Source organism: Tamandua tetradactyla, chromosome 14, assembly GCF_023851605.1.
Source record: "Tamandua tetradactyla isolate mTamTet1 chromosome 14, mTamTet1.pri, whole genome shotgun sequence".
Taxonomy (NCBI): domain Eukaryota; kingdom Metazoa; phylum Chordata; class Mammalia; order Pilosa; family Myrmecophagidae; genus Tamandua; species Tamandua tetradactyla.
Genome location: NC_135340.1, coordinates 87,168,543 through 87,193,810, shown reverse-complemented (window position 1 = coordinate 87,193,810; position 25,268 = coordinate 87,168,543). Strand labels below are relative to the sequence as shown.

The window sequence follows — 25,268 nt, the reverse complement described above, 5'->3', positions numbered from 1 at the left end:
GAGTCTATTTGACCTCTCTCAGCCACTGATACTTAATTTGTTACACTTCTTTTCTCCCTTTTGGTCAGGATGGAATTGTTGGTCCTATGGTAGCCAGGGCCAGACTCATCCCTGGGAGTCATGTCTTACATCTCCACGGAGACTTTCATCCCTGGATGTCATGTCCCTTGTAGTGGGGAGGGCAATGATTTCACTTGCAGAGTTGGGCTTAGAGAGACTAGGCCACATCTGAGCAACAACAGAGGTCCTCCAGAAGTAATTCTTGGGCATGTCTATAGGTAGTCTAAGCTTCTCCGCTACCTACATAAGCTTCACAAGAGTAAGCCTCATGATCGAGGGCATGGCCTATTGATTTGGGTGTCCTTAATGTTTGACACAGTATCAGGAGATTCCTTGGTGGTAAAGTTTAGTAGTTCCATATTTTTTCTCCCATCCCTCAAGGGACTTTGCCAATACTTTCTGATTATCTGCTTAATATATTCTAGGATGTAACCAGGCATTACATTAAGCTATGCAGGATTATAAAGGCCCTCATTCTTATTCTGGGCTCCCTGTATTTCAGTTGTTCAAATGTGCTGACCACACAGGTTGAGTTCGATTATGAGCTGCAGAAAATTTAGGTTCTGTACAAAATAAACCTTTCTTTTGGTCTCAAAGAGTAGGTGAGGTTCTAAAATATAGACAATATCTTCTTTACCCCTGTGATCTGAATTACCTTAATCCTGACCTGATCGGCTTCGTTCTTACCTTTAAATACCAGGTTGTACATATACAAAGCAGCCTCTCTAAATCCAGAAATAATAATTACCACTTCGGACTAAACGTGACTGCTGTAAGAGGTTACAATCTAGGCCCCTGTTTTCTTAGAAGTATTTTCTGAAGGAGACCATACGATAATTGCTCTTCTGTTTTTATTTTGCCTCACCAAATGTCCCACAGGTTCATTCACATCGAGTTTGAGTTTAATTTTCTGTTTGTCTGGTTTCTTAGATTGAATGTAGAAGACTGCATTACTGATCTGAGACCTTTTTTTAAAAAGCCTTATTGTGATATAACTTGCAGTTATAAAATTCACCTGTTAGGAGTGTACACTTCAGTGAGTCTTAGCGTTTTTACAGGATTGTACAAGCATTGTCACAGTCTAATGTGAGGACATTTCTATTCTATTGCTCATGCATCTGTATTTGTGCCAGTACCAGACTTTCTTGATTACTGTTTCTTTGTAGTACGGGTTGATATCAAATGTGAGTCTTCCTGCTGTGTTCTTCCCTTCAATTTTGTTTTGGCTATTCGGGGCTCCTTGCAATCCCGAATGGATTTTGGGGTCAGCTTGTCGGTTTCCACAGAGGGGTCAGCTGGGATTGTCTTGGTTCTAGATCAGTGAGAAAGTGTTGCCGTCTTAACAATATTAACTCCTTGAACCCTGAACATGTGATGTTTTTTCCTCCTTACTTAGTTCTCCTTTAATTGCTTTCAACAGTTTTAGAGCTGATCCGTCTGTGCTTTAAATCACTGGTTTATTGTTCTGTGGAGATCTCTGAGGGTGCCGGCCTGTCTGGCCTACCTGAGTCCTTGGGGTGGTATGGGTGAGCCTGAGAGCAGCTCCCATGGGTGTGTGCACGGGTGTGTGTCCGCAGCAGGAGGGAGTGGAGGCGGCACAGGTGTGGCCCTATGGGTGTGAACAGATGTCACTGGTCTGCCTGGTCCATCTCCCAGTGTGGGCACTGGTCGGTGTTCAGAGTTTCCCTGGTTAAGATGTACCTCCTTGCCTGGAGATGTCCCTCTACCCTACTGTCCCTGTGTTCCACCATCCTGCTGGCTGTCCTCATTCTCTCAGGGTCCCCTCCTGTAGAGTCTCCCCTACACTGCCATCCTGCCCTGTCCCAAGTCCCTCTTTCTCTAGGTGGGCTCCTCTCTCAGGGCCTCCCTCCTGAGCCTGAGACCCTGGCACCATGGCTGGGCCTCTAGCTCTGCTTGGGCCCTGCTTGGCTCCCACTCATCTGCTCCACAGGAGAAGATGTATCCTCTTTCAGCTTATATGAGGGTCCTTCCCAGGCCTCTCTGCCCATGGGTACACTGGCCTGGGCCAGGTGGCGAAGGATCCCTGGGGCTCCAGGACTGCATTTTGCTGGAAATGCGGCCCCCACCCCAACCCCCACCGTCCCACCGCACTCCCTCCCATTCGCCTTCCTTCCCCTGCACTCCCTCCCTCCCCCCTGCACTCCCTCCCTCCCCCTGTATTTTCTCTCTCCCCCTCTGCACTCCCTCCCCTTGCATTCCCTCCCTCCCCCTCTGCACTCCCTCCCCCTGCATTCCCTCCCTTCCCTTCTGCACTCCCTCCACTCAGGGTTCTGGCACCTGGACTCAGATTGGGCCCTAAGTGCCCTCCGCTGGCTCTACCCCTCACCCAGCCCTCTCTCTTCAGCCCTGGGCAGTGTCATGGTTTTGGGGTGTGAGCCCCGTAGTATGGGGCTGCAACCCTTCTCCCCTCCTTTCCCTCCATCTGAGGACCATGAGCCTAGTCAGACCCAAGGGCAGCAAGTGGGGGAGCAGTGGGCAGGTGGTGGCTGGAGTGTCGAGTTCCTCAGGGATGCAGGGGCTGGGCCAGGGGCTGGGGTATGGGGCTGGTGGCCACTCCAAGCAAGGTTTGGGCCCTGCTGATGTTGCCCCTGTCTGTCTGTCTGCAGACTACGTCTACTTTGAGAATTCCTCCAGCAACCCGTACCTGATCCGGAGGATTGAGGAGCTCAACAAGGTACCCTATTGTCTCCACCCCTGTCACCCCCACCTGGGCTGCTGGATGGGAAAGGGCCAGGGTCCCCAGTGCCACTCCTGCCTGGGAGCTGGGTGACCTTTCTAGGGTCCTGCTTCTGAGCTGGGCGGAAGGGTTGAGAGCCAGTCTGGGTGGAAAATCCCCAGATTGGCCCAGAGGGACCTGAGGCTGTGGGCATGGGGGTACCAGGGTGTCCTACAGGCCTCCCTGCCTGCTCAGCTGGCCCTTGGCGCCCCCGAGGCCTTGGTGCCTTGGTCAAGGGATGGCCCGGGCCATGCGCTGAGCCAGTGTGGGCTGAGCCCAAATGGTCCAGAGCCACAGGGTGGTGGAGTGGGTTGGAGGTGCTCCTGGCCTTGGATGCCCACCTGCTTCCACCTGCCTGCTATACCCGTCTCAGGCCCTGACAAGGCCACTCCCACCCTGCCGGCTCCTCCTTGGAGTCTTTGAGGGGAGGACCCCTGGTCCCTCTAGCCCCACTTGCCCCTCAGGGCCCGAGGGCTTCACAGAGCCACATGCTGGGACTGCATGGGTTGGGGTAGGGTGGGAGTAAGGTCATGACAGCACCTCGGGCCAGCAGGACCAGACCCTGCCCTGCCCCTGCCCCGGACCCTTCCCTGGACCCAGACCCTGCTCCAGGGGCACCAGGCGACAAGAACCTGCTTGGGACGTGGCTTGAGCAGACGCGCTGTGATGCTGAGGACCGCCGAGTCCACGGCAGATCGGACAGCAGGGTGGGGTGGGGACACTGTTTAGCTCCGGGGTACCTGCATGTGTGGAGGGTATGGGGCAGGCACCCCCGCCTCAAGGGAGCACAGGGTGGTGGTGGGTGGGGATTAGTGTCTACGCCTGGGGCTCTGGTGGGGGCACAGTCTGGGGGTGCAGGCTGTGGCCAGTAGGCTGTCTCACAGCCACGAATGCTTAGACCCACAGGAGCTGCTTCCCGGGTCCTCTGTGGCCAGCAGCTACAGGCAGGGCCTCGCTCAGGCCTCAAACCGGAGGTTCCAGGCTCACGCTGCTTGCAGCTGCCTGGGACCCTGTGCAGCGAGGTTGGTGGACGTGAATGGGTTTCCTTCTCGCGTTTGGCCCCCCGGACTGCACGGTGAAGGGATGTCAGAGCCTGAGATAAACAGGACTTGTTGGGTGGGGCGTGGGCTTGCACCCTACAGGCTGGAGTAGACAGCCTCTCCAGTCTTTCTAATGGGCAGCAGGATGAGACTTGAGCTCCCCGGCTGTGCATCAGCCTTGGGGACCCCTCCCCCCCACCCTCAATACCCAGGGTTAGCCCTCTGCCATCCTGGCAGCTGCTCGGGTGCCTTTCTGGGCTTCCTGGTCAGAGGCCGAGTGCCTCCCACCCCCCTGAGCTCCTCAGCCTGAATGAAGCTTGTGGGCCAAGGAGCTTTCATTGTGAAGAGTGGTCAGAACAGACCTAGAGAAATCGGAAAGAGGAGATGATGCAGAGAAGAGGAGAAACTGAAGCCAGATCAACAGAGGCTTCAGTAGACTGCCTCGGGCCCACAAACCCTGTTGAGGATGCAGCCAGTGAGTCAGAGAATGGGAAATAGCTCTTGGAAAAAATGGGTACATAGAAGTAAAAAATGGAATACAAGAACAAGGCAATAAAGCTGAGGATATAACGGCACAGGACAAAAATGGACTAGGAGAGAAAAAACTAGAAAATTAGAGGGTAGAGCCAAGTAGTAGGAACTTGAAAAAGCAAGATGCCTGCAAAGAAAAAGAAAGAAATGATCTAAGAAATAAGGAAGCATCCCAGGACCGAAGACTTGAATCTACAGATCTAAGCCCTATTTTAGGCATGTCTTAAGAGTTTCAGAAGTGGGAGGTGTTTTCAGAGAGGAAAAGTGAACCAGACACGATTGGCCTTTCCAGCTGCAGCTTTGCGGGTGAGACAGCTGGTGCTGCAACCCTCGAATCCTAGACAGCCATTCTGTTGTCCTGTGGGAGGGTTGCTGAGGATTTTTCGGGCATGCACAGTCTTAAAAGCTGGCCCCTAGCTCCTCTCTCAAAGCTGGCAGGTAGTGCGTGCCCAAACCAAGTAGTAAGCCCAGAAGGAAAGTAGAGTGTCCTCCCTCCAGGGGTATAGAGGCTCTTCCCTCCAGAGGGATCGAGGGTCCTCCCTCCAGGGAGATACACGGTGCTCCTTCCAGGGGAAGGCAGAGGGTCCTCCAGAGGAATAGGGTGTGCTCCCACCAGGGGAAGGCAGAGGGTCTTCCCTCCAGGAGAATAGAAGTTCCTCCTTCCAGGGGGATAGAGAGGTCTCTGGAGAGGTCTCCCCGGGTGCTGGCTGGCAATGTCCGGGTGTTGGTTGTTCCCCGTGTGCTCACTCAGCCCTGCCACTTGGGCTTGGGGAAGACTTGAGGATGGTTGTGTAGAAGACTATTGGGGTCCCTGACACGGTGTCCAGGGAGGGGAGGAAGCACATCCTGCCATAAAGCTGGTCCTAGGCATCTGAGGACAGCTCTTGGGGCTAAGGAGACCCTGGTAGGAGCTGGGGGGCGGCATTCTCCAGAAAGGGCAGACATGGGGAGGGGCTGCTGGTCTCCCTTGTGTATCTCTTGGTGCTTGCGTGCACACTTCACTTGGACAAAACCTGAACTAGAAGGGATTGCCAATTTGACCCCCAAGGTGCAGGAGCCTGACAGGGACAAGGGTCTGGGCATGTGCGTGTGCAGGGGAAAGGGGCTCCAGATGGCTGGTAGGACCTCGCCCGAGGAGCCGGGGCCCTGCTTGCCTCTGTGGGACCTGCTCAGCTGCATCCTTGCAGAGAGGAAGCATGGAGTGATGGAATTCTCTGTATGGGGTTTGTATTATTTTGTAACTGTCCTAGAAGTTAGAAATTATTTGAGAATAAAAAGCTTAACGACAAAACCTCAAATCCTATCGCTCCGTTTAGAATGTGCTTTTCTGGGGTGGGGGTTATTTTGGCATTACTCATCTGGCTGAACTGGGCTCGGGCAACCTAGGCTGGGAGCCGAGCCCATGGACTGTTGGGTCCTGCTGGGGGCTGCCTCCAGCCTGGCACGTCGAAAGGGGACTGTGGGCGCCATCCTGGCACGCTGCGGGACTCGTCAGAAATGACCGCGGACCCGCACCTAAGAAAGGTTGTGTGAGGCCTGGGATGTGGAACTGGCGTCCTGGAGGACAGCCAAGGAGGAGGCCCCCCGGCGCCATGCAGGAGCCTCTCCAGGCTGCCTTGGTGTGTCCCCCGGGCAAGGGTGGGCACGGATCCTCGGAGTTTCCTGCGCGGCTGTGCTGCAGCGGAGCTCACGTCGGGAGACCTGCCTGAACGGGACTTGCCGGAGGACCCCTGGGCTGGGGGAAAGTACAGCCCCTCGTGCACGCCCCCGCCGCCCTTCATGGAAGTCAAAGGGCTGTGGAGGTGCTATCCGCTGTCCTTGGGGTATGGCCTGGTGCCTCCCTGCTGCCCTGGTGCCTCGCATTCAGCACGTCAACGTTGGACACAGCGAGCGGGGTCTGGTGTGTTGCTCCCAGCCCACTGCGCTGTCCTGGCTGAGAGCGACGGGGGCCGGGGAGGGGGCCCGGGCGCCAGGTCTGGGGCTCCTGGCTGGCGGGTTGAGCAGTGCATGCTGGGCTCTCTGGGTCCCGCCCATGCTCAGGCTGCTGCCCTTGTTGCAGACGGCCAATGGAAACGTGGAGGCCAAGGTCGTGTGCTTCTACCGGAGGAGGGACATCTCGAGCACGCTCATCGCCCTGGCTGACAAGCACGCCAGTGAGTCCCAGGCTGCGCCGCGGGGTGGGGCGGGCAGGAGGGGCCCCGGGTGGAGGCCCCCCCCCCCCGTTTCCCTTCATCCTGGGGCTCCTGGCCTGCGCCCTCTGCTCTGTCCTTCCTCGCCTCGACCTTGCTCTCTTCTCCAGTAGCTGCAGCCCTGGTCTCTGGGTGCGCGTGTGTGATACACACACGTGCTATGGGCTCAGGGGCACTTCCTGGACGTGGAGCCCACCTGCAGGCTCTGAACAAAGCTTCAGCATGCCTGACCGTGCTGGGCCCAGGCGGGGCCTGCTGAGGCTCTGCTGGTTCTCCTTTTTCCGGAAGGTTCCCTCTTCTGCTCCGAGCATTGATTTCAGGGATGAAGCTCCTTTTTGTCCCATCCCGGCAAGGCCATGTGCCTGTCCTCTGGGCCGGAAGGTGCTGGTCTGTGTGGCGGCGGCTTCCTGCGCAGGTGTGGCCTAAGTGCAGGGGGATGGCCGCCAGGGATGGGCACTGTCCCCCTCTCCCTAAGGGTCCCTCTGAGCTGATACTGGGCCTGTGCCTGGAGACCCCTGCTGGGTGCCTCCCTTTGCGGGTGTGCCTGAGAAGCCCAGCCAGCAAGGAGATGCCCCTGCTGTCCGCAGCTATGGGCCCTGACTCTGCACCGAGGGGCAGACATTCCTGGCACATCTGCATGGGGGTGATGTGCATGGGGCCCTGAGGGAGCAGCCCCCTCGGCCTGGGCAGGGTCCTGGGCCAGTGGGACTGGATCAGCAGAACCTGGCCTGTGTGGCTGGCGGCTCCCCCGTGGCATGGGTCGCTCCATAGACGCTGCACTCAGGGAGGGACCCCAGGGCCTCCAGACCTCCACCCCAGGCCCTGTGGCCACTGGGTGCTGAGAAGAACATCTAAGGGTCCCCGGGGTCCATCAGCCATGGCTCTGATCATGGATCTGGCATGCCTGCATCTGGTGGCACTTCCGGGGCCACCAGGTCTGGCTGCAGACGCTGTCCTCATGGGAGCTTCCCACGACTGAGCTGGTCTGGGTGGCAGCTGGGGGCTGCGAGGTGCTATTGGCCAGCCCGCACAGAGGGCACATGTGGCCTTTGAGCCGAGTGTGCTGAGGAGCTCTAGGGTCAGGGGTTCTGGGTAACCTTCCAGGGTCGCCTTGATGCTGCAGCCTATCTAGGCTGTGTTGGGCTGCGTGATGTTGGAGCCAGACTCGATGGGATGGGGCAGAGGGTGTCTGGTTCAGACAGTCGGCTCCCTGCCTCCAGCTCCCATCCGAGGCTTCCCCGTCTGCCTGGCAGTGGCTTCCAGGGCACACTTTAGGGTCCTTGTGAAGTCACACAGCCTGCACTCTTCTCGTGCACCCATCACCCCCCTCGCCATGCACTGTGCCCCTGCCCTGACCCCTGTCACCCTGCCCCACACTCTGTACCTCTGGGCCTCCCTGAACCTGTCCCCCCCCCCCCCACCCCAAGCCTTGTGCCCCACAGACCTCTCTGCACCCGTCACCCCACCCTGTACCCTGTGCCCCTGCCCTGCCTGGCCTTTGCCCTTTGGCCCTGTCTCCGCTCTGTGCTTCTCCTGTTGTCACTCGCCCGTTGGCGCATCTTGCAGTGCTTTCTGTGGGAGCGCCATTTCTGGGGGCTGAGTGGAGGAGAGCCCAGTGCCCGGCTGGACCTCCCGGCTACCTCACTTCTGAGCCTGGAGAGAGTGGAGGACCCCTTGATGTCCCCTGGGACCCCAGCTCCAGCACCTCAGTACCACGGGGCCGTGACCTTTCCCCCGCAGGCCTGGGAGGGAAGCAGTACTGGGTGCAGACATGGGAGTGAGCTGGGGGCTGGCGGCACTGACTGTGGACTCGTTAAGTCTGGGTGGCCACAGGGCCTTGGGGAGGGGCGAGAGGTGGTGGGGGCTTTAGGGACCGGGTCAGGGTTTTTGCCTATGTAACGGGGCTCACTCCATGGGGGGCCATTGTCTGTCCCGCATGCCTATGTCCTGCTTCACCCTGATCCCCAGAGGACACGTGCTCTCAGCAGGTTGGATGGGAGCCCCTGTAGATAGATGTTCTGCCCTGTCCCCAGTCCACACCAGTTCCTGGGGAGTTCTTTAGGACACTGGAGTTCAGGGTAGTGGTCCCTGAGGCATGGTGGGCTCAGTGGGGGGCTGGGGTAACTGCTGGGGTGTCCACCTGCCCACAGGCCCAGGGCCAAGTCCATTGGCTCTGCCTCAACCCTCTCCTAGCCCCCCAACTTGACTCGGGGGAGAGCTTCTAGGGAGCCCTGTCCTTCTAGCGCCCAGGCTGGCCTGGACTTACAGCAGCCTCCACAGGAGGCCAGCTGTGGGGAGAACACATAGAGGGTGGGGGGATCATGGGGGTGGGAGCACCCACGGGAGGGGGCCCAGGACCCTCCCCTGTGGCCACGTTCTGGAGCCTCCCAGCCCCTGCCCCACCCTGCCCTGCCCCTTCCCCAGCCCCCTGCCCAATGCCCTGCTGCAACCCACTTGCCCTTGCCCCCTACCCCTTGCCTCCTGCCCTCTACCCCTTGTCCCCTGCTCCCTGCCCTAGCCCCCAACCCTTTGCCCCCTACACCGACCCCCTGCCTCTTCCTGCCTGAGCTGGGCACCTGGCAGAGGCCGAGGTGTTTTTATTGGCGCTGGCTCCTGAGCATCTATCTGGGGGCTCCTAGAACACTTGTCTGGGGCAGGGTGGGGCCTTTCATCAGATCCTGGAGCTGGAGGTGCCCGCCGAGGGCCCTCACATGGGTTGGCACTGTGTGGGCGGGGCTGACTGTCCTCTGGGGTGCTCGCGCCCTCTGTTCCTTGCTCCCTGCTGCCTTGGCGGTCCTGGTGGGGGCATTCCAGAGGCTTCCCTGGTGCACAAGCGTGCCTGGCCCCGGGCGTTGGTGGGGAGGGGCTTGGATTGAGCAGCCTATCCCATGGCTCTGCTGTGACCTCTGGTCAGCAGGCGTGGGAGGCCCTGTGGTGGTGAGTGTGGGTGGTTTTCAGGGTGGATAGGGCCTGGCTGGGCCCACCGTGCAGGAGCCCTGTCCCAGGGGAGTCCCCTGGTCCCCCGACTCGCTCCCTGCCTAGGTGGCAGAAGCAGGCCCAGTGTGGGCCTGGGCGGGCAGGTGCTCGGTCCTTAACTCGCCGCCTGGGCCGTGTCTGTCTGTTATGTAGCCCTGTCCGTCTGCTATAAAACTGGACCCGGGGCAGAGAACGACGAGGAAGGTAAGCGCGGCTTGGCTCTGCCAGCGGGGCACCCCTGTCTGCCTTGCAGACCGAGGGCACTGCTCCTGGGCCGGGTCCTTGGGGGCTGCTGCATGCCCGGGCCCAGCCTTGCCGCGGCCCCGGGTCCCAGGGTGATGTGTGTTGGGCAGCGGTGCTGACCCGTGGGCCAGGGCGTCCTCGGATGTGGCCCCTGGATGTGGGGTGTGGGATTATGGGGGGATCATTTGCTTCTTGCCTGCCCGTCCTGGGGGCATAGTGGCTGCTGCCTTGTTTCCCTTCTTTTCCTCTTGCTGCTGCTTCCAAGCCTGGACCCCTACGCTCTCCTCCTCTCTCCTCTTCCTGTCCTGCTCCCCTGGGGGGCTGTCCAGGCCTTCGGGGTACTCGGAGGTGATTGGGCATCTGCCCGCCTGGTCTGGGCCCGGTACCCCCATCCTCACCTCTGCCGGCCTGCCGGCTGCACTTGGGCCAGGACCCTGCATGTGAGTGGGGGGAGGCATGGGGTCTGGGCAGGACTGATGGGGCCTCCCTGTCCGTAGGGGAAACCGAAGAGGAGATGGAGAACCCCGAGATGGTGGACCTGCCCGAGAAACTCAAGCACCAGCTGCGGCACCGCGAGCTCTTCCTCTCCCGCCAGCTGGAGTCGCTGCCCGCCACTCACATCAGGTAGCGGGGCTGGCCGGGCCCCACGGCCTCTGCCCCCGCACCTCCCACCCACCCTGACAGCTTACCTTCCGCTTCCAGGGGCAAGTGCAGCGTCACTTTGCTCAACGAGACCGAGTCGCTGAAGTCCTACCTGGAGCGGGAGGTGAGGGCCCCCCCGCCCCGGCCACAAGGCCACCCATGATGATGGACTCCACCGCCTGCCCTTTTGCTTGCCCATGGTATCAGCTGGGTGGGGGGTGACCAGGAGAGCCCCGCAGGACTCCCAGGCTGTTCTCCAGGCTTTTCTTGTCTTGTCCCACGTCCGGACACCACTCCGAGCCTGGGGGAGGCATCAGCGGTGCTCGTGGCCAATGATGAGAAGGATCTGCTGGTAAAATTGCAGCTGCCAGTGCTAGAGCGCAAGGAGCACCAGCTGGCCCTGCCCCTTGGATGAGAGCGGTTGAGCCAGGCCTGGTCAGCGCAGATGCCAGGGATTGTGAAACTGGCTGGTGGAGGCTCAATGTGATGGCCTTGTTTCCTGAGGCCTGTCCTGTACTGGCTGTGTTCATGGGAGCTTGGTGACTTGACCTGGACAGCTGCCCCCATCTTGGCCACGGTACCCTCCACTTGGCAGTCTCTGCCTAGGCCAGGTGACTCCAGGGCTGTACAGTGGCCTCAGAGCCTCAGAGGTGGGCAACTCCACCTTGGCCCTGCTGGCATTTGTGGTGGGTAGTTCTTTGTGTGCGAGGGAGCCATCCTGTGTGTTGTAGGGTCCCCCACTGGTGCCAGGAAGCCCTGACCCCTGAGGTAGGGTGGCCCTCTTATGAGGCCTGGGCACATGGCTGTGTGGAGGGAACTGGCGTGGGTCCTTTTCTTTCCATGGTATTTTTTTTAATGGGAGCAATAAGTTGACAGAAGAGCCATGTAGGATTTAATACAATTTCCTTATAACCACCTACGCACACACACACACACACACACACACACACACACACACACACACAGTTTTTCCTGTTACTGATGGATTGCATTAGTGGTAGCTTATAGTTGATGAAACAGTATTAGAGTTATACCGTGAACTACAGCCAATAGTTTACTTTGTGGCTCATTCTTTGTGTTGTATCATTCTATATATATCATTCTATATATATATATTTTTTTTTAATTTTGGTAAAATATATACCACCTAAAATTTCCCACTTGAACCACTTTCAAGCACTTTCTCAGTGGTATTAATTGCATCCATGGTGCTATGCCACCGTCACCACCTCCATCCACAAAGATCCTGTCACCCCAGACAGAACTCTCCTTCCCACCCCATTCCCCAGCCCTTGGCAACCTGCATTCTAGTTTCTGACCCTACGAATTTGAATGTTGCAGCTGTTCCACCTAAATGGAGTCATATCATGTTTGTCCTTATGCGTCTGTTCCAGTCAGCATGACATCTTCATGGTCCAGCCATGTTATTGCATGAACTAGCACTGCCCTGGGTAACTTCCCATTGTGTGTTTACCCAGCTGTTTTAATCTCCATGGCTGCTACAGCAGATGCCAAGCAGTGGGTTTGCTGTAACAGTGGGGAGACAAGGAGAATTCCAAATCAAGGCATCAAATTGATCTGTAGATTCAATGCAATACCAATCAAAATTCCAACAACTTACTCTGAAGACTTGGAAGAGCTAGTTATCAAATTCATTTGGTAGGGAAAGAAACCTCGACTAGGCTAAAGATCTTCTAAAAAAGAACAGCAATATTGGAGGATTAATACTTCCCAACTTTAGAGCTTACTACAAAGCCATAGTCATCAAAACAGCATGGTACTAGCACAGAGATAGAAGTATTGATCCATGGAGCAGAATCAAGAATGTGGAGATTGACAACTAAATTTACTGTCAGTTGATCTTCCACAAGGCTCCCAAATCTACTGAATTGGGAGAGAATAGTTTTTTCAACAGGCTTGGGAAAATTGGATATCATGAGTCAAAAGAAAGAAGGACTATATCCATTTCTTAAACTTTATACAAAAGTTAACTCAAAATGGATCAAAGACTTAAAAAAGGAGCCAGTACTATAAAACTCCTAGAAGATAACATAGGGAAACATCTTCAAGACCTAGTAATAGGAGGTAGTTTCCTGAAGTTTACACCCAAAGCATATCCAGGCATCATCAGGCAAAGCTTTCTTCCCAAAGACCGTGGCATCTGCGGCTGGCTGCCGGTGACCCTCGGTGCTGGCTCCTCTGCCACACATGACGGCCGCTCCCTTCTCTTTGGGGTTCTGTTGACCTTCAGTCTCTGCTTCTGTGTTCTCTCTCTCTCTGAGTTTCATTCCACTCACAAAAGACTCCTGTGATGGGATTAAGATCCACCCTGACTGAGGTGGCCACACCCTAACCAAGGTCACCTCATCAAAAGGCCCTACTTCCAATGTTCGCAGTACAGGAATGGGCCAAGCTCAAGAGTTTTTCAGGGGTGCAAACAGTACCAGGCTACCTCACCACCCATCCACTGAGGGTCAGCTGGGGAGCTTCCACCCGTGTATACCTGTAGCCAGGGGCTTGGCATCCACTAGGGCTCTGCCCTCAGCAGCAGGGAGCCCTGCACCCTCTGCCAGGCCACATTCTGCCCAGTCCCTGTGTGGCCTCCAGGACCGTGTCTTCAGCCCTCTTAGAGCTTTGTGAGTGGGCGGGTGGTGGACAAACAGTGGACAGGTAATTGCCTGTCCCCAGTAGGGTTGGTGTGTTATGGTCATGTCCAAAGGGAAGAAGAGAAATTCTGGAGAGAGGTGACCTGCCCTGATAGTATTTGGAGAAGGGCCAGGTCCTCTCAGTGGCTGAAACTTGGAGTGGGAAAGGCTGGGGGGAGATTGGCTTTGAGAGGGACAGGGTTGGAGCCTAAAATGCCCTCCTGGCATGTGCGGAAGTGGTGGGAACCACTGGAAGCATTTCCACCGGGGAGCAAGAGGTGCTGTCTACATTTTCAGTGGTGGAGCCGCACAGAGAAATTTTGCGCAGCTGTTGTAAGTGGTATTTCAGCCTAGCTGATTCTGTATAGACATGGAACAGTGTTTGTTAACAAAAGAAGAGGTGCTAAAATCGCAGCTGTAGCTAACCCCTTTCTGTAGAAAGTCCATCCCTGTGCCCAGAAGTGGTGTGCTCTTTGGGTACGTGTCCCTTTCGCTGCCCTCTGCAGAGCTCTGTGCCCTCGCGTACCCCTTTCTGTGCACCCTCAGCTGGGCAGCATCTCTGAGGGGCTGGCAGGCCAAATGCCTGCTGCCTCAGGGGTCATGGCTCCTGCTTGGGCCTCAGGTGATTCTCACGGATGAAGGTAATAAAACCCCACAGAGCCCAGGTCAGCAGGAGTCCCCACAGCCCTTGGAGACTCCATCAGGAGGCAGGCAGAGTGGACGCCATGGCCATGAGAAACCGCAGTTTTCTGGGTTGCTTCAGAACGTGGAGGGAGGGAGTGGATGAGGGCCAGAAAAACAGCCCAGCATAAGTCCAGATGGACAAGGTGGACAAAGGATGACCTGGACAGAGGAGGCTGGGCCAGCAGGGGCAAGTCCAGATGCATCCACAGCCACGTGTGTGTGCGTCAGTGGGGAGAGAGGTGGCTTGTGAAACGTGGTTTTGAAAGAATCATCAGAACGGGCTCTGCTGCTCTGGGTGCTGGAGAGCCGGTGGCTGAGCGCTGTCGCGACACACGGGCACCCTGGGTTGTGTCCTTGGAGGCAGTGAGTTGCGCGGACATGGGTTCACCTCAGTTTGAAAACCAGCTGTGTGGTGTAATGAAGATGCAAAATTCTGGGCGAGTGGGTGACTGGAAGTGGCTGTCCTGCACAAACGCCACCCGCAGGAAGCCGGGCAGCTGCTGCATTACCTGAAAACAGGCTGAACATGCAAATGCCGTGGCGGGCCGAGGGGCTGCTCTGGCGCCTGCTGCCCGGGGCCTGCCTGCGCTCAGCCAGCAGTGTTCCTGGCCGCCTTCTGTTCGCTGTTGCTGTTTGAAAACGTTTTTATGAGTTAGATTTTCAGGTGACTGTTGCCATTTGAGATGCACCCGCTTTTGTCTGTCAGGCCTGCCGGCTGCCTGGGGGCCCCTCTGGGTTGGGGGCCTGGGCGGCAGAGCAGACATGGCACCCCCGTCCCTAGCTGTGGCGCCTTGCCCACCTCTGGGTACCGCCACACATTGGGCACAAGCCTGACCCCCTTCTTGCCCTGTGCCCCTCTCCCACTCATGGAACGGCGCGCTGCAGCCCTGGGCAGGTCTGCGCTGCGTACTGGACAGCGGGGCCGACCTCCTCCGCCTTGTGTGTCTTCCAGGATTTCTTCTTCTATTCTCTGGTCTATGACCCACAGCAGAAGACCCTTCTCGCTGACAAAGGAGAGATCCGGGTGGGGAACCGGTACCAAGCCGACATCACCGACTTGTTGAAAGAAGGTGAGGCTGTGGGCGGGGCCGCCCCGTGGCAGCTCTGACTTGTACAGAGTCGGAAGAGGGGCTGACCCCGGCTTCACAGTGATGGTTGAAGGTGGTGGGCTCAGCGCCCGCGGTGCCATCACCCCGTGCCCAGCCTTCATTCTGGGCGGGGGGAGAGGGTGCGAAGCTATGCAAGTCGAAGGTCCAGGCAGCAGGTCCTGGGATCCTCAGGTGGAACAGATTGCTTGGCCTGTCCTTGGCATCTCTCAGGAAGAGTTGTTTCCTTTGAGAGGTGGTTCTCATGACACTGCTAGAGTTTGCTCTCCCTTGGATGGGTCTGCAGGTGTTTTCTGAGCTCACCTGTGGATGTACCCATGCCTGGAGCCTGCCCCCAGGGTTATGGCAGAGGGGCATCCAGGCCTGTGGCCTCCCATCCACTTACTGTTCCCCTACCCCTTCTATCCTTCCACCTGCCCACCCCTCACCCCCCTCCATCATTCACTCAGCCATCCTTCCATCCACCCACCATCTACCCAGCCCCCCACCATCTGTCCCTCACTCACTCCATCCCTAATCTTCTACTGACTCTGGGTTCCTACTGCATTCCACAAAAGTTGCATTTGAGAGACCACTAAGATAAATAGCAGACAATATTCAGTGTAAACTTAGAAATTTGACCCAGGAAGAATAAATAGGGGAAGTGGCCCAAGACCCAAAGGGGAAGAGGAAGGGAGCAGCTCTCGGAGGGGAGAGGCTTGGCAGAGGGTGTGTATCTGGGTGGGCCCGGAAGGCAGCAGGGCCTTCTGAGGCCATAGAGTCCAGCAACCACACTGTGGGACAAAACCTGGAGGCCCCGGGTGAGGGGCGGGCTGGTGACTCTCCTTGGTGACTTTGGGCTTTGCGTGTCAGTTAAAATGTCACCCGCACTCCAAAACTACAAAAATGCATCTTCCCGTATTCCCTTCTAGTACTTAACAGTTTCATTTTTACAACCAAATTTTGGCTCCATCTGGAATTTATTTTGTTCATGTGATCTGAGGCAGCAGCCCAGTTCTCACCACGCCTCCGAAATGCCACCTGTGCTGCAAGCCCAGCGCCCGTTTCCAGACCCCCTGTTTTCTCCCCCTTGATCTCTCACAACGGATATTTTTGTCCCCCAAACTTAGTCACCACCAGTTTTCTCAGAGTTTCGGGGGAACCTTCATTTGTAACGTAGGTCTCTTTTGGAAGTTCTTTGTTAGGGAGCTTTCCAGGTGCACAGAGAGAGTGGCGTGTGCCAGGTTCATGTCACCTGGTCCAACAAAAGCAGTATTTGCTTTGCTAAAGCATTTTAAAGTTACAGATCTTATGATTTTCAGCCCTAAATATTTGCTTGCACCATCCCGTCACCCTCCCTGACGCTGTTGGCTGCGTCCCCTCAGCATTTGCGAGCAGTCCCTGTTCATGGCTTCCCGCTCACCCCAATACTCAGATCCCTTCCCGAGCACCGCGGCTCCCTGGCAGACTTGTTAGGAAGGCTTAGTTGTAAAACTGTCCCCAGGCAGCAAAATGCTGTCATACAGGGGAGTTCCTGAGTGTAAAATGGGGAGAGTCTGCCAGAATAGGTTTGCACGTGGTCAGCCATCCACTGCCATCTCCTCCGGGCAGTGAGGAGAGTGTGCTAGTGGTGGGTCCCCTGTGGTCGCGCCGCCCCCTCTTCCCCTGCTCTCGGCAGTGAGCTGTCCTTGCCCAGTAGTCATGTCACCACACCACCAGAAGCAGAAGGGTGGCTGGTTGCTGAAACTTGATGTCCTGGGTTAGTTTGTCCATGTGGTGCTTGGCAGGGAACCTAGTCAAGAACCTCTGGGTTTCTTCCTGGGGTGCTGCTCTCAGTTGTCCTGAGGCTTCTCAACAGCACGAAGCAGAGGGCTATTTTGTGGGGAGCTGTGCCAGCCCTGCTGGTTCCTGGTGAAGCTGGTGGCCCCATATTTGCGCTGCCCCTCAGCTAGTATGTGGTATCCCTTGGTCAGTGCTGGGTTGCCGTAACCCTCAGCTCCTCAGAAGGGCGGAAGTGGATGGACCGGAAGCCGTGGTGAGCTGGGTGTGTGCGGCCAGGGGATGTGGCCCTGGGTGATGCCTGCCAGGACCCAAGCCAGGCCTCTTGGAGAGCAAGGATGGGAGAAGAATGAGCCCTTCGGCCCATGAGGCCCTGAGTGACAGTGGTCCAGGGCCCCATCCTGGCCGACGTCACTGTCCTGCCGTGAGGTCAGGCATGCGTTGGAAGGTGCTTGCCTAGGGCAGACTGGGCGAAGGGCACGTGGGGTCTCTGTGTCATCTCTTGCCATTGAGTGTGCATTCACAATCATCCCACAATAAAAAGGAAAATGCAGGCTTAGATGGGGTCTGGTGGCCGGAGCCGAGGCGTCCCCCCATGATCCAGGGCCCCTCGCCTACCGCCCCGTCCCCGCAGGTGAGGAGGATGGTCGTGACCAGTCCAAATTGGAGACCAAGGTGTGGGAGGCGTATAACCCACTCGTCGACAAGCAGATTGACCAGTTCCTGGTGGTGGCCCGGTGAGTGCCCTGCGGCCGCAGCCTGGATCTCTGCTCTGAGTATGGGAATGTGGGGGGTGGGAGGCTCAGCTTTTTTCCTGCAGAAAGTGTAGAGCCGGGGTGGGAAGCCCAGAGCCCTTCCTCCCTTGGGTTCACTTTGGTGAGTCCCTCGGGCTGAGCAAGTGGGGCAGAGCCCAGTCTCTACCTGTAGGTAGAGGCATTTCCCACCTGTCGCCCTGGACTTGGGGTGGGGGGGCTGCTATGAAAGGGAGAGGGTGGGACTGGGCACACCAAGGGGGATCCCAACCTGCCATCTCATGAGGTCCCCAGGATGGACACACAGGCCTCTCTCCCCCTACTCTCCAGCTCACCAGGGCTGTTGTCAGCAAATAGAACAGAACTTTAAAAAGCAAATGACCCCTGGATTTTCTCCGTGAACTAAGAAAACCTTCAGGGTCTTTTATGAAATGTGTTCTGCAGCGAGCACCAGAGAGAACGGGCGTGGGGAGGAAGGCGCAGGGGAGGTGTGCGGGCCTGAGTTGGGGGTTGGTTGCCTCCATCACAGCTGGTGGCCAGCCCATGTGTGTGGGCCAGTGTGTGGTTGTGTGCACGGGCCCAAGGCATGGACCCGAGTGCGTGGTTCTGCCTGTACTGTACGCTCAGCCGTCCCCTGTCCTCCAGGTCTGTGGGCACTTTTGCGCGCGCCCTGGACTGCAGCAGCTCGGTCCGGCAGCCCAGCCTGCACATGAGCGCTGCTGCCGCTTCCCGCGACATCACCCTGGTGAGTTGGGGCTCCCCCGCCCTATCCCTATGGTGGCATCCCCTGCTCAAAGCACTTCTTTCTTGTGGGGAAAGCCATGGGGATTGGTCTGGCCCCCATGCTTTCTGAGACCCTACTAGGCTGGGTGTGGCCCAGACACAGCTCAGCCTCTACCCCCACCCAGGCTCCAACCCCCACCCCACTACACCCCCGTTGCCTTGCGGGCGACCTGCCCCCCACCTGACTCCCTGGGAGTCAGCCTGCTGCCCTCTCCTCAGCTCTGAAGGTTTCTTGAGTTCCCATACTGCTTTCTCAGGTGTGCTGGGAGGAGCTGCTCCCAACCGGGTGGGGGACACTGCAGAGGGAGGAAGCAGGCTCCCCTGAGGTAGGGGCAGGTGGGTCCTGCAGCCCCCTGGAGCAGGCAAGGGATGAGGCTGGGGGTGGCCCTGGTCTGACCCCCACACCCTTGCCACAGTTCCATGCCATGGACACTTTGCACAAAAACGTCTATGACATCTCCAAGGCCATCTCGGCCCTGGTGCCCCAGGGTGGGCCAGTGCTCTGCAGAGATGAAATGGAGGAGTGGTCGGCCTCCGAAGCCAATCTCTTCGAAGAGGCGCTTGAAAAATATGGGAAGGACTTCACTGACATCCAGCAAGATTTTGTAAGTTCCAGGGGGTGGGGGGGTGAGTGAGCTGGACCAGGAGGCATGGTGCTGCCTGGGAGGTGGTCACTCAGCCAGAGGGTGCAGCCCAGGCCCTGGGACACTGCCCACCCACTCCTGAGTCACCCTCCCAGCCTGCCATCCTGCTTCCCTCAGGGCCAGTGCCCTGCCCCCTTGTCTGCCCAGGGCTTCTGTGGTGCTGGGGTGACTGCAGGGCAGAGGACAGCAGAGGCCTGGAGCCTAGGCTGCGCCATGTGACCCACTGGAGGGTCAGCTAGAGGGCCTCACTAAGACCCTCTATCTCAGCTTCCTGCACAGCCACGACAGAAGGCCCCGCTGGTGCCTTAACACCGTAGTGATTTATTCCCTCCCAGTCCTGGGGCCAGGAGTCTGAGAGTGCGGTGCTGTAGGAGGACTCCTGTCTGTCTCTTCCCACTTCTGGTGCTTGCTGGTCATCCTTGGGGTTCCTTGGCTTGCCTCCCTACGTCCATCTATCTTCCCACCGGTCTTGCTGGGTTAGGGACCTGCCCTGCCCCGTTATGAGTGCGTTTTGCCTCGGTTCCACCTGCGTGACCCTGTACCCACATAAGTCACATTCTGGGTTGTGAGGTGGGATCAGGGGCCCCACTGTGTTCTGGGGGTGGGCGCCGGGCATGGTTTGCCCCATAACAACAGCCCCCACCCTCTGTCCTTATTCTGTGTCCTGAGGGTTTGTGTTGTGCAGCCTCTGCCCTCCTTGTAGCCTCAGGAACTTTGTGCCCTTCAGTCCAATGAGGAGAGAGCCCTCCCAGTGCCCAAACTCACAGAGCAAGTGTTGAAAAGAGCAGCATCTGGACTCAAAGGAGGAGCAAAGTCGAAGGCCTGGGTGTGCGGTGGGGGGGGCTGATGTGACCTCCAGGACAGGGAGGGCCCTGGTAGGCACAGGGACAGTGGGGGCTCGATGGTGGTGGGCGAGGCCTGGCCTGGAGGAGAAGGGATGCTGTATGGGGGTAGTCCAGGCCAGACCAGCTGAGGATCCCTAGTGACACTTTAGTTCCCTGGAGATGGGTCTCCTGGTAAGAGGAGCAGGAGCCAAGGGTGACCTCTGCGAGCTGTGGGCATAGGCACTTTTGAATTAAAAAGCCAAAGTGAGCATGATCTTTTCAAACAAGTAAAGAGAGTCAGAAGATATGAGCCAGGATGAAGCTTGTGGGGCTGCAGTAGACGGCACAGGAGCACAGTTGGAGACTGTTGCCCCGGGGTCCCAGCCCTACGGCCCCACTGGTACAGAAGCCCTGGCTTTGAAGGACTTGTGCCTTCAAAGGACTTATCCCTTCCCTGGAAGGAAATAAGTCATTTCTGCCGCTGCGAGAGGCAGGAGGGGCTGGTGGAGCTGCTGTCCCAGGCAGCAGTATCTCCCTGCTTCCTCTAGCAGAAGGTGGGCCCGTGCAGAAATGAGCCCTCTGAGTTTTGTATGTAAGGAGGAAGAATTATTACATCTATACCACAGAATACACTTTTGTTCTGTGTTCATAGAAATTTGGTTATATAGAAAAGTCAGTAAATACCAAAGCAGGAATTTTATAGGCAGGACATTCTAACCCTAACACTAGACTGAAAAAGAAGATAAAACTCCAGAACCCAACAGCACAGTATGAGACCATAGCACTGATGCAAATCCTGCAGGCCTAGAGCATTGGGATGCAGCCAGGGACGCTAGAGGGAAATTCAGAGCTGTAGGTGCTGTTTTTCGCAGACAAAAACTGTGCTAATCTGAGCAGTGAAATGAAGGCATTACAGAAGGACAGAAAAGTAGGAGAAAGGGAGCTGTGAAGTTGTGTTCTCACACCCGTAGTTGAGACCAGATAAGGTCTAAAGGGTGGGGCCTTGCAGGGGTTGGTGGTGCCAGTGGCTGCGCCCGGCCTGTGACCGTGGACACTCCGCATCCCTCCCCAGCGTCCCCTCCCGCCCCGCCCCTGCCCTGACGGAGTGTAACGTGATCCCTGTCTCCCCAGCTCCCGTGGAAGTCCCTCACCAGCATCATCGAGTACTACTACATGTGGAAGACGACGGACAGATACGTCCAGCAGGTGGGTGGGGCCTGAGCCAGGGCCAGGGCCCCGGAGAAAAGGAGGGCACGCTCCGGGGATGGGAGGGAGCGTGGCAGGAAGAAGGGCGGGGATGGGAGGCATTTGGGGCCTTGTAAATTTTGGGGGTTACTTTTCACATCACCCCACTGCCACCACCGAGGGGCGGCTGAGCTGCATCTCTTCCTGGAGAGACGAGGGTCTCCCTGTCTGGCTCAGCTTGGCATCCTGGGGGCACAGGCAGGCCCAGCACGCGCTGCCCTCCGACACTGGATTTTCTGTGTTTTAAGAAACGCTTGAAGGCAGCTGAAGCGGAGAGCAAGCTGAAGCAGGTCTATATTCCCAACTAGTAAGTTCTGTCCTCGCAGTCCCGGGGTCCTCACAGATTAGGCCTGTGTCAGCAGCGGACGCAAAGGCCGGTGCTGGCGGGGGGTGGCCTCGGGAGCACGGAGGGAAGGCTGGGGCGGTGGAGAGCCGGGAGGATGCTCAGGGAAGCTGTTTCCAGAGGCCTGAAGAAGGGGGTCCCGGCATCCCGGGCGTGGCGATGTCGGTCTGGCGTCAGTGTCTGGCATCCTCTAGGTCTGAGTCCTGCTCACGTCTTCCTTCCCCTCTGCCCTTTAAGCAACAAGCCAAATCCAAACCAAATCAACGTGAACAACGTCAAGGCGGGTGTGGCGAATGGCACAGGGCCGCCAGGCCAGAGCCCCGGGGCTGGCCGGGCCTGCGAGAGCTGCTACAGTAAGTGCGGCCACCGCCCGGCCAGGGCCACGACACTCCCCGAGGACTCTGGGAGGGGCCCCCAGCCCGGGGAAGGTGGGGGGCACTGCTGGGGCAGGCGCGGCCTCAGTCCCGCCCCTTGGGGTCCCTGCGGGTGGGTGGGTGCGACTTTGTGATGTTCTGAAATCGCCGGTTCTGCTTAAGAACACGTATATTTCCAACTTTGTTGTCCGTAGCCACCCAGTCTTACCAGTGGTATTCTTGGGGTCCCCCTAACATGCAGTGTCGTCTCTGCGCATCTTGTTGGACATATTGGAAGAAATATGGTGGCTTGAAAATGCCCACCCGGCTAGACGGCGAGCGGCCGGGACCCAACCGCAGTAACATGGTGAGTGGCCCCCAGGGAGGCCGCGGGCGGCCAGCTCTGCTGCTCACTCACTGTTGGGGCGCCTGCCCCTTCCGCAGAGTCCACACGGCCTGCCGGCCCGCAGCAGTGGGAGCCCCAAGTTCGCCATGAAGACGCGGCAGGCCTTCTACCTGCATACCACGAAGCTGACACGCATCGCCCGGCGGCTCTGCCGCGAGATCCTACGGCCCGGCCACGCCGCCCGCCACCCCTACCTGCCCATCAACAGCGCTGCCATCAAGGCCGAGTGTGAGTGCCCCGGCCCATGCGGGGAGGGCCCTGTGCCTCCCCTGCCTGGGCCTCACGGCAGGTCCCTGCAGGCACGGCACGGCTGCCCGAAGCCTCCCAGAGCCCGCTGGTGCTGAAGCAGGTGGCACGGAAGCCCCTGGAAGCCGTGCTCCGGTACCTTGGTGAGCTGCACCCTGGGCCCAGAGTGTCCAGTGGGTCCTAAGCTGGCCCTGCACACCTGCCGCTGCCCTCCCGAGTTTGGCTACCCTGTGATGCTGTGACCGCCTGCTCCCTGTGGGCGCAGCCTCCTTGAGGCCCCAGCGCCCCCCTGTCCACAAACACACCAGCTGTCCTGGTGTCCCTAGGACTAGGCAGGCTCAGCCCATATGGGATCCTGAAGCCTGCTGGGCAAAGTGAGTTGTGGCCACCGTAAGGGGTGTCCTCGCGCTCAGCCTGGATACAGCCCCTTGTGCCTGGGGCTTAGTCTGATTTATGGGGGACCTGACTCTGATTTTGGGGCTCTAGACATGCATGCATCGGATCCTGGTGCAGGGGGCCCTCTGCTCTCCAGGAAGGGCATCCTGGGGCTGAACTCAGAGTGGTTCTGCAGATGTAGTGGCCGGGCTGCCGGGCTATCAGCTGCTGGTCCACCGTGTGGTCAGCTGCCCCTGGGGCCACCTAGGAGTCCAAGCACAGCTGGGTGGGTGCTTCTCCTCTTAAGCCCCTTGCTCTCGGGAGGCTCTGGGCAGGGTCTGGGCAGGCAGGCTGGGGGCTTCCCCTTCCGTAGGTCTCTTCTGGCTCCACCCTTTATGGGGGGCTCAGGCCTCACAGCCCCACAGCTCTCACTGTGCATATGCGCCCCCACAGAGACCCACCCCCGCCCCCCCAAGCCCGAGCCCGTCAAGAGCGTGGCCAGCGTGCTCGGCAGCCTGACCCCTGCCAAGGCAGCCCCCGTCATCAACAGTGGCTCCCCCACCATCCTGGGCAAGCGGAGCTACGAGCAGCCCAACGGGGTAGACGGTGAGTGACGCCCGTGCCCCTGGCCCTATGTCCCCGCCGCGCCCGCTCACCTGTCTTCTCTCCTCTCTCCCGCCCGCGGCGCTGCCAGGCAACGTGAAGAAGCGCCTCTTGATGCCCAGTAGGGGTAAGGCGGGGCGGGGGGGAATCACCGTGCTGTGCCGTCGCTGCCTTGTCTGTGCTGTGTTGTCTGGGCAGGGGGCCGGGCCAGGGGCCGGGGGCACACAGATCAGCCATGTGTGGCCAGGCCCACTCGCCTGCTCTGGGGCCTCTGCTGATGTGTCCCTCGTGCACGCCCATGGCCTCTGCCCCATGGGGAGCTGCTTGCCGAGCAGTGCCCCCAGCCCCGCTTGTCCACCCCCTGCCCTTCCCTCTGCTGTCACCCCATCCTGGCCTGTCCCTCCTGCTCAGTGCCATACCCATACCTAGCCTGTCCAGTCTTGACTGCCTGTTCCCCGGTCCATCACCCTGCCCGCTCCCTACCCCCACCTGCCGTCGTGCTTTGGCGCCTGCATGCTGTCAGCCTCCGCTCGGGCTGCCTGCCCTGTCCTGTGGGCGTCGCTGCTGGGGTGGGGGTGGCAGGGGGGTGGGGGATGCCTCCTTACATAGCAGCCTGCATCTGAGCCCCTGTAGCCCGGCACCCAGTGTCCCAGACTGTGGTTTTGTCAGTGTGGTTCTCACTCAGCCCCTGCTGTGTCCCCTTGGCTGGGCACCCTGACCTGTTTGTCCCACAGAAGATGATGCCCAGAGTCCAGTTTTGTCCCCTCAGCCAGGCAAGGGGGTGTTTGCTCCAACATGGGGGTCACTCCACAGCAGGCCCTGTGGAAGGGAGGTGGGTAGGGTGGGGGTGCAGGGGCCCCTTGTCTCTCCCTCCCACCAGCCCTGCGGCCACTCCTATCTGTCCCTGTCTGTGTGGGCCCCCCCCTTTGCGGAGAGGGAAGGAGTGAGAGGATCTGAGCTCTGCTGACACTGAAGTAGACATGTGTGGGGCAGCTGTGTTGTCTCAGTGACGGGCACAGCAGAGGCCCAGGGCACCTCAGGGTGCCTGCTCAGAGGAGGGCTCCAGGATCCTGAGAGCAACTGGTGGGGGTGCTGTGTACCCCTGCTGGGCCCTCTGCCACCTCCCTCTGGTGGGGTATCCTCTCCTTGGGGCCCGGTAGGCCCCATTCTCGTTCCAGCCCCCAGCCCCCAGGAGCATATCTTTGCCAGCAGGTACCTTGGGGCCTTTGCTCTGGTTTCCTGAAAAGCTCTTAAAAGCTGAGTTCGAGTCCATGTAGCCTGACTGCTTTTCCTTAAAGCCCTAAAGGGGCACCTCCCCGCCCCTCCCCAGGTGGCAGGTTTGGGGCTCTCCTGTCCCCCAGTCTCTTGAGCGTGTCCTGGCACACACCTGCCCGCGCTTTCTAACTCTAAAGCACGTGTTTTCTCTCTTCTGCCCGTCCATCCACCTGGTAGGAACTTACTTGGGTGAGTAGCTGCTGTGCCCATGGCCCTCCTTCCGCCCTCTGGCCAAGCTGGGCCACCCTGGGAGGGACTAGACAGCCTATTTCTGCCCCTGCTAGGGGCACGAGGTGTCTGGGAGGCATCTGTGCAGAGTGCGGGGCCAGGGGAGCTGGGGGCACCAGCTTGAGATGTTCTGGGGTTGGGCTAGTTCTGGGAGAAGCTCCAGCTGCAGCTGCTGCCACACACACACACGTGCTCACACGCACGCACTGGCCTGGGCGGGTAGGGTGGCTGACTGGATATGGGAATGGAGTGGTTCCTCCAGCCCCTGTGCTGACCCCTCATGCAGGCTCTGGGGGCAAGGAGCCAAATAGATATGCTGCCAGGAGTTGGGGTGCTTGGAGGCCTTGTTGAGCCTGCAGGGAGGCTGTGCCCCGAGTCCCCAGCAAGGGCTGCCTTGTCCCACTGGTGGTCTCTAACCCCCTAACCTGCTGTCCTGCCCCCTCTAAGAGCTTCCTCCAGTGCCTCTGTGGTGGCCCGTGAGCCTCAGGGAAGCCGTGTGGCACCCGAAGAAACTGGGTGTCACTTGCCTTGGCCCGGTCAAGGCTAGGGCAGGCAGCGTGCTGAGGGGGTTCTTCCCAGT

At 58.6% G+C, this 25,268-nt stretch overlaps 1 protein-coding gene across 5 annotated transcripts in view; it reads left to right on the top strand.

The window, feature by feature from the left end:
• Nucleotides 1-25,268, top strand: part of MTA1 (metastasis associated 1) — a 48,520-nt gene that overhangs the window by 21,996 nt on the left and 1,256 nt on the right. Inside the window, exons 2-18 of one of the 5 annotated variants that reach the window (XM_077128354.1) lie at nucleotides 2,688-2,755; nucleotides 6,428-6,521; nucleotides 9,687-9,737; nucleotides 10,274-10,400; nucleotides 10,479-10,542; nucleotides 14,700-14,817; nucleotides 17,246-17,348; nucleotides 18,009-18,108; nucleotides 18,563-18,751; nucleotides 20,746-20,820; nucleotides 21,108-21,166; nucleotides 21,440-21,555; nucleotides 21,771-21,922; nucleotides 22,000-22,189; nucleotides 22,261-22,350; nucleotides 23,036-23,188; nucleotides 23,277-23,312. In XM_077128354.1, coding sequence (XP_076984469.1) covers nucleotides 2,688-2,755; nucleotides 6,428-6,521; nucleotides 9,687-9,737; nucleotides 10,274-10,400; nucleotides 10,479-10,542; nucleotides 14,700-14,817; nucleotides 17,246-17,348; nucleotides 18,009-18,108; nucleotides 18,563-18,751; nucleotides 20,746-20,820; nucleotides 21,108-21,166; nucleotides 21,440-21,555; nucleotides 21,771-21,922; nucleotides 22,000-22,189; nucleotides 22,261-22,350; nucleotides 23,036-23,188; nucleotides 23,277-23,312 — 1,785 coding nt within the window. Of the gene's footprint in view, nucleotides 1-2,687; nucleotides 2,756-6,427; nucleotides 6,522-9,686; nucleotides 9,738-10,273; nucleotides 10,401-10,478; nucleotides 10,543-14,699; nucleotides 14,818-17,245; nucleotides 17,349-18,008; nucleotides 18,109-18,562; nucleotides 18,752-20,745; nucleotides 20,821-21,107; nucleotides 21,167-21,439; nucleotides 21,556-21,770; nucleotides 21,923-21,999; nucleotides 22,190-22,260; nucleotides 22,351-23,035; nucleotides 23,189-23,276; nucleotides 23,313-25,268 lie in introns of those variants that run through there. The other 4 variants (XM_077128356.1, XM_077128355.1, XM_077128357.1 and 1 more) reach the window with 4 other exon arrangements.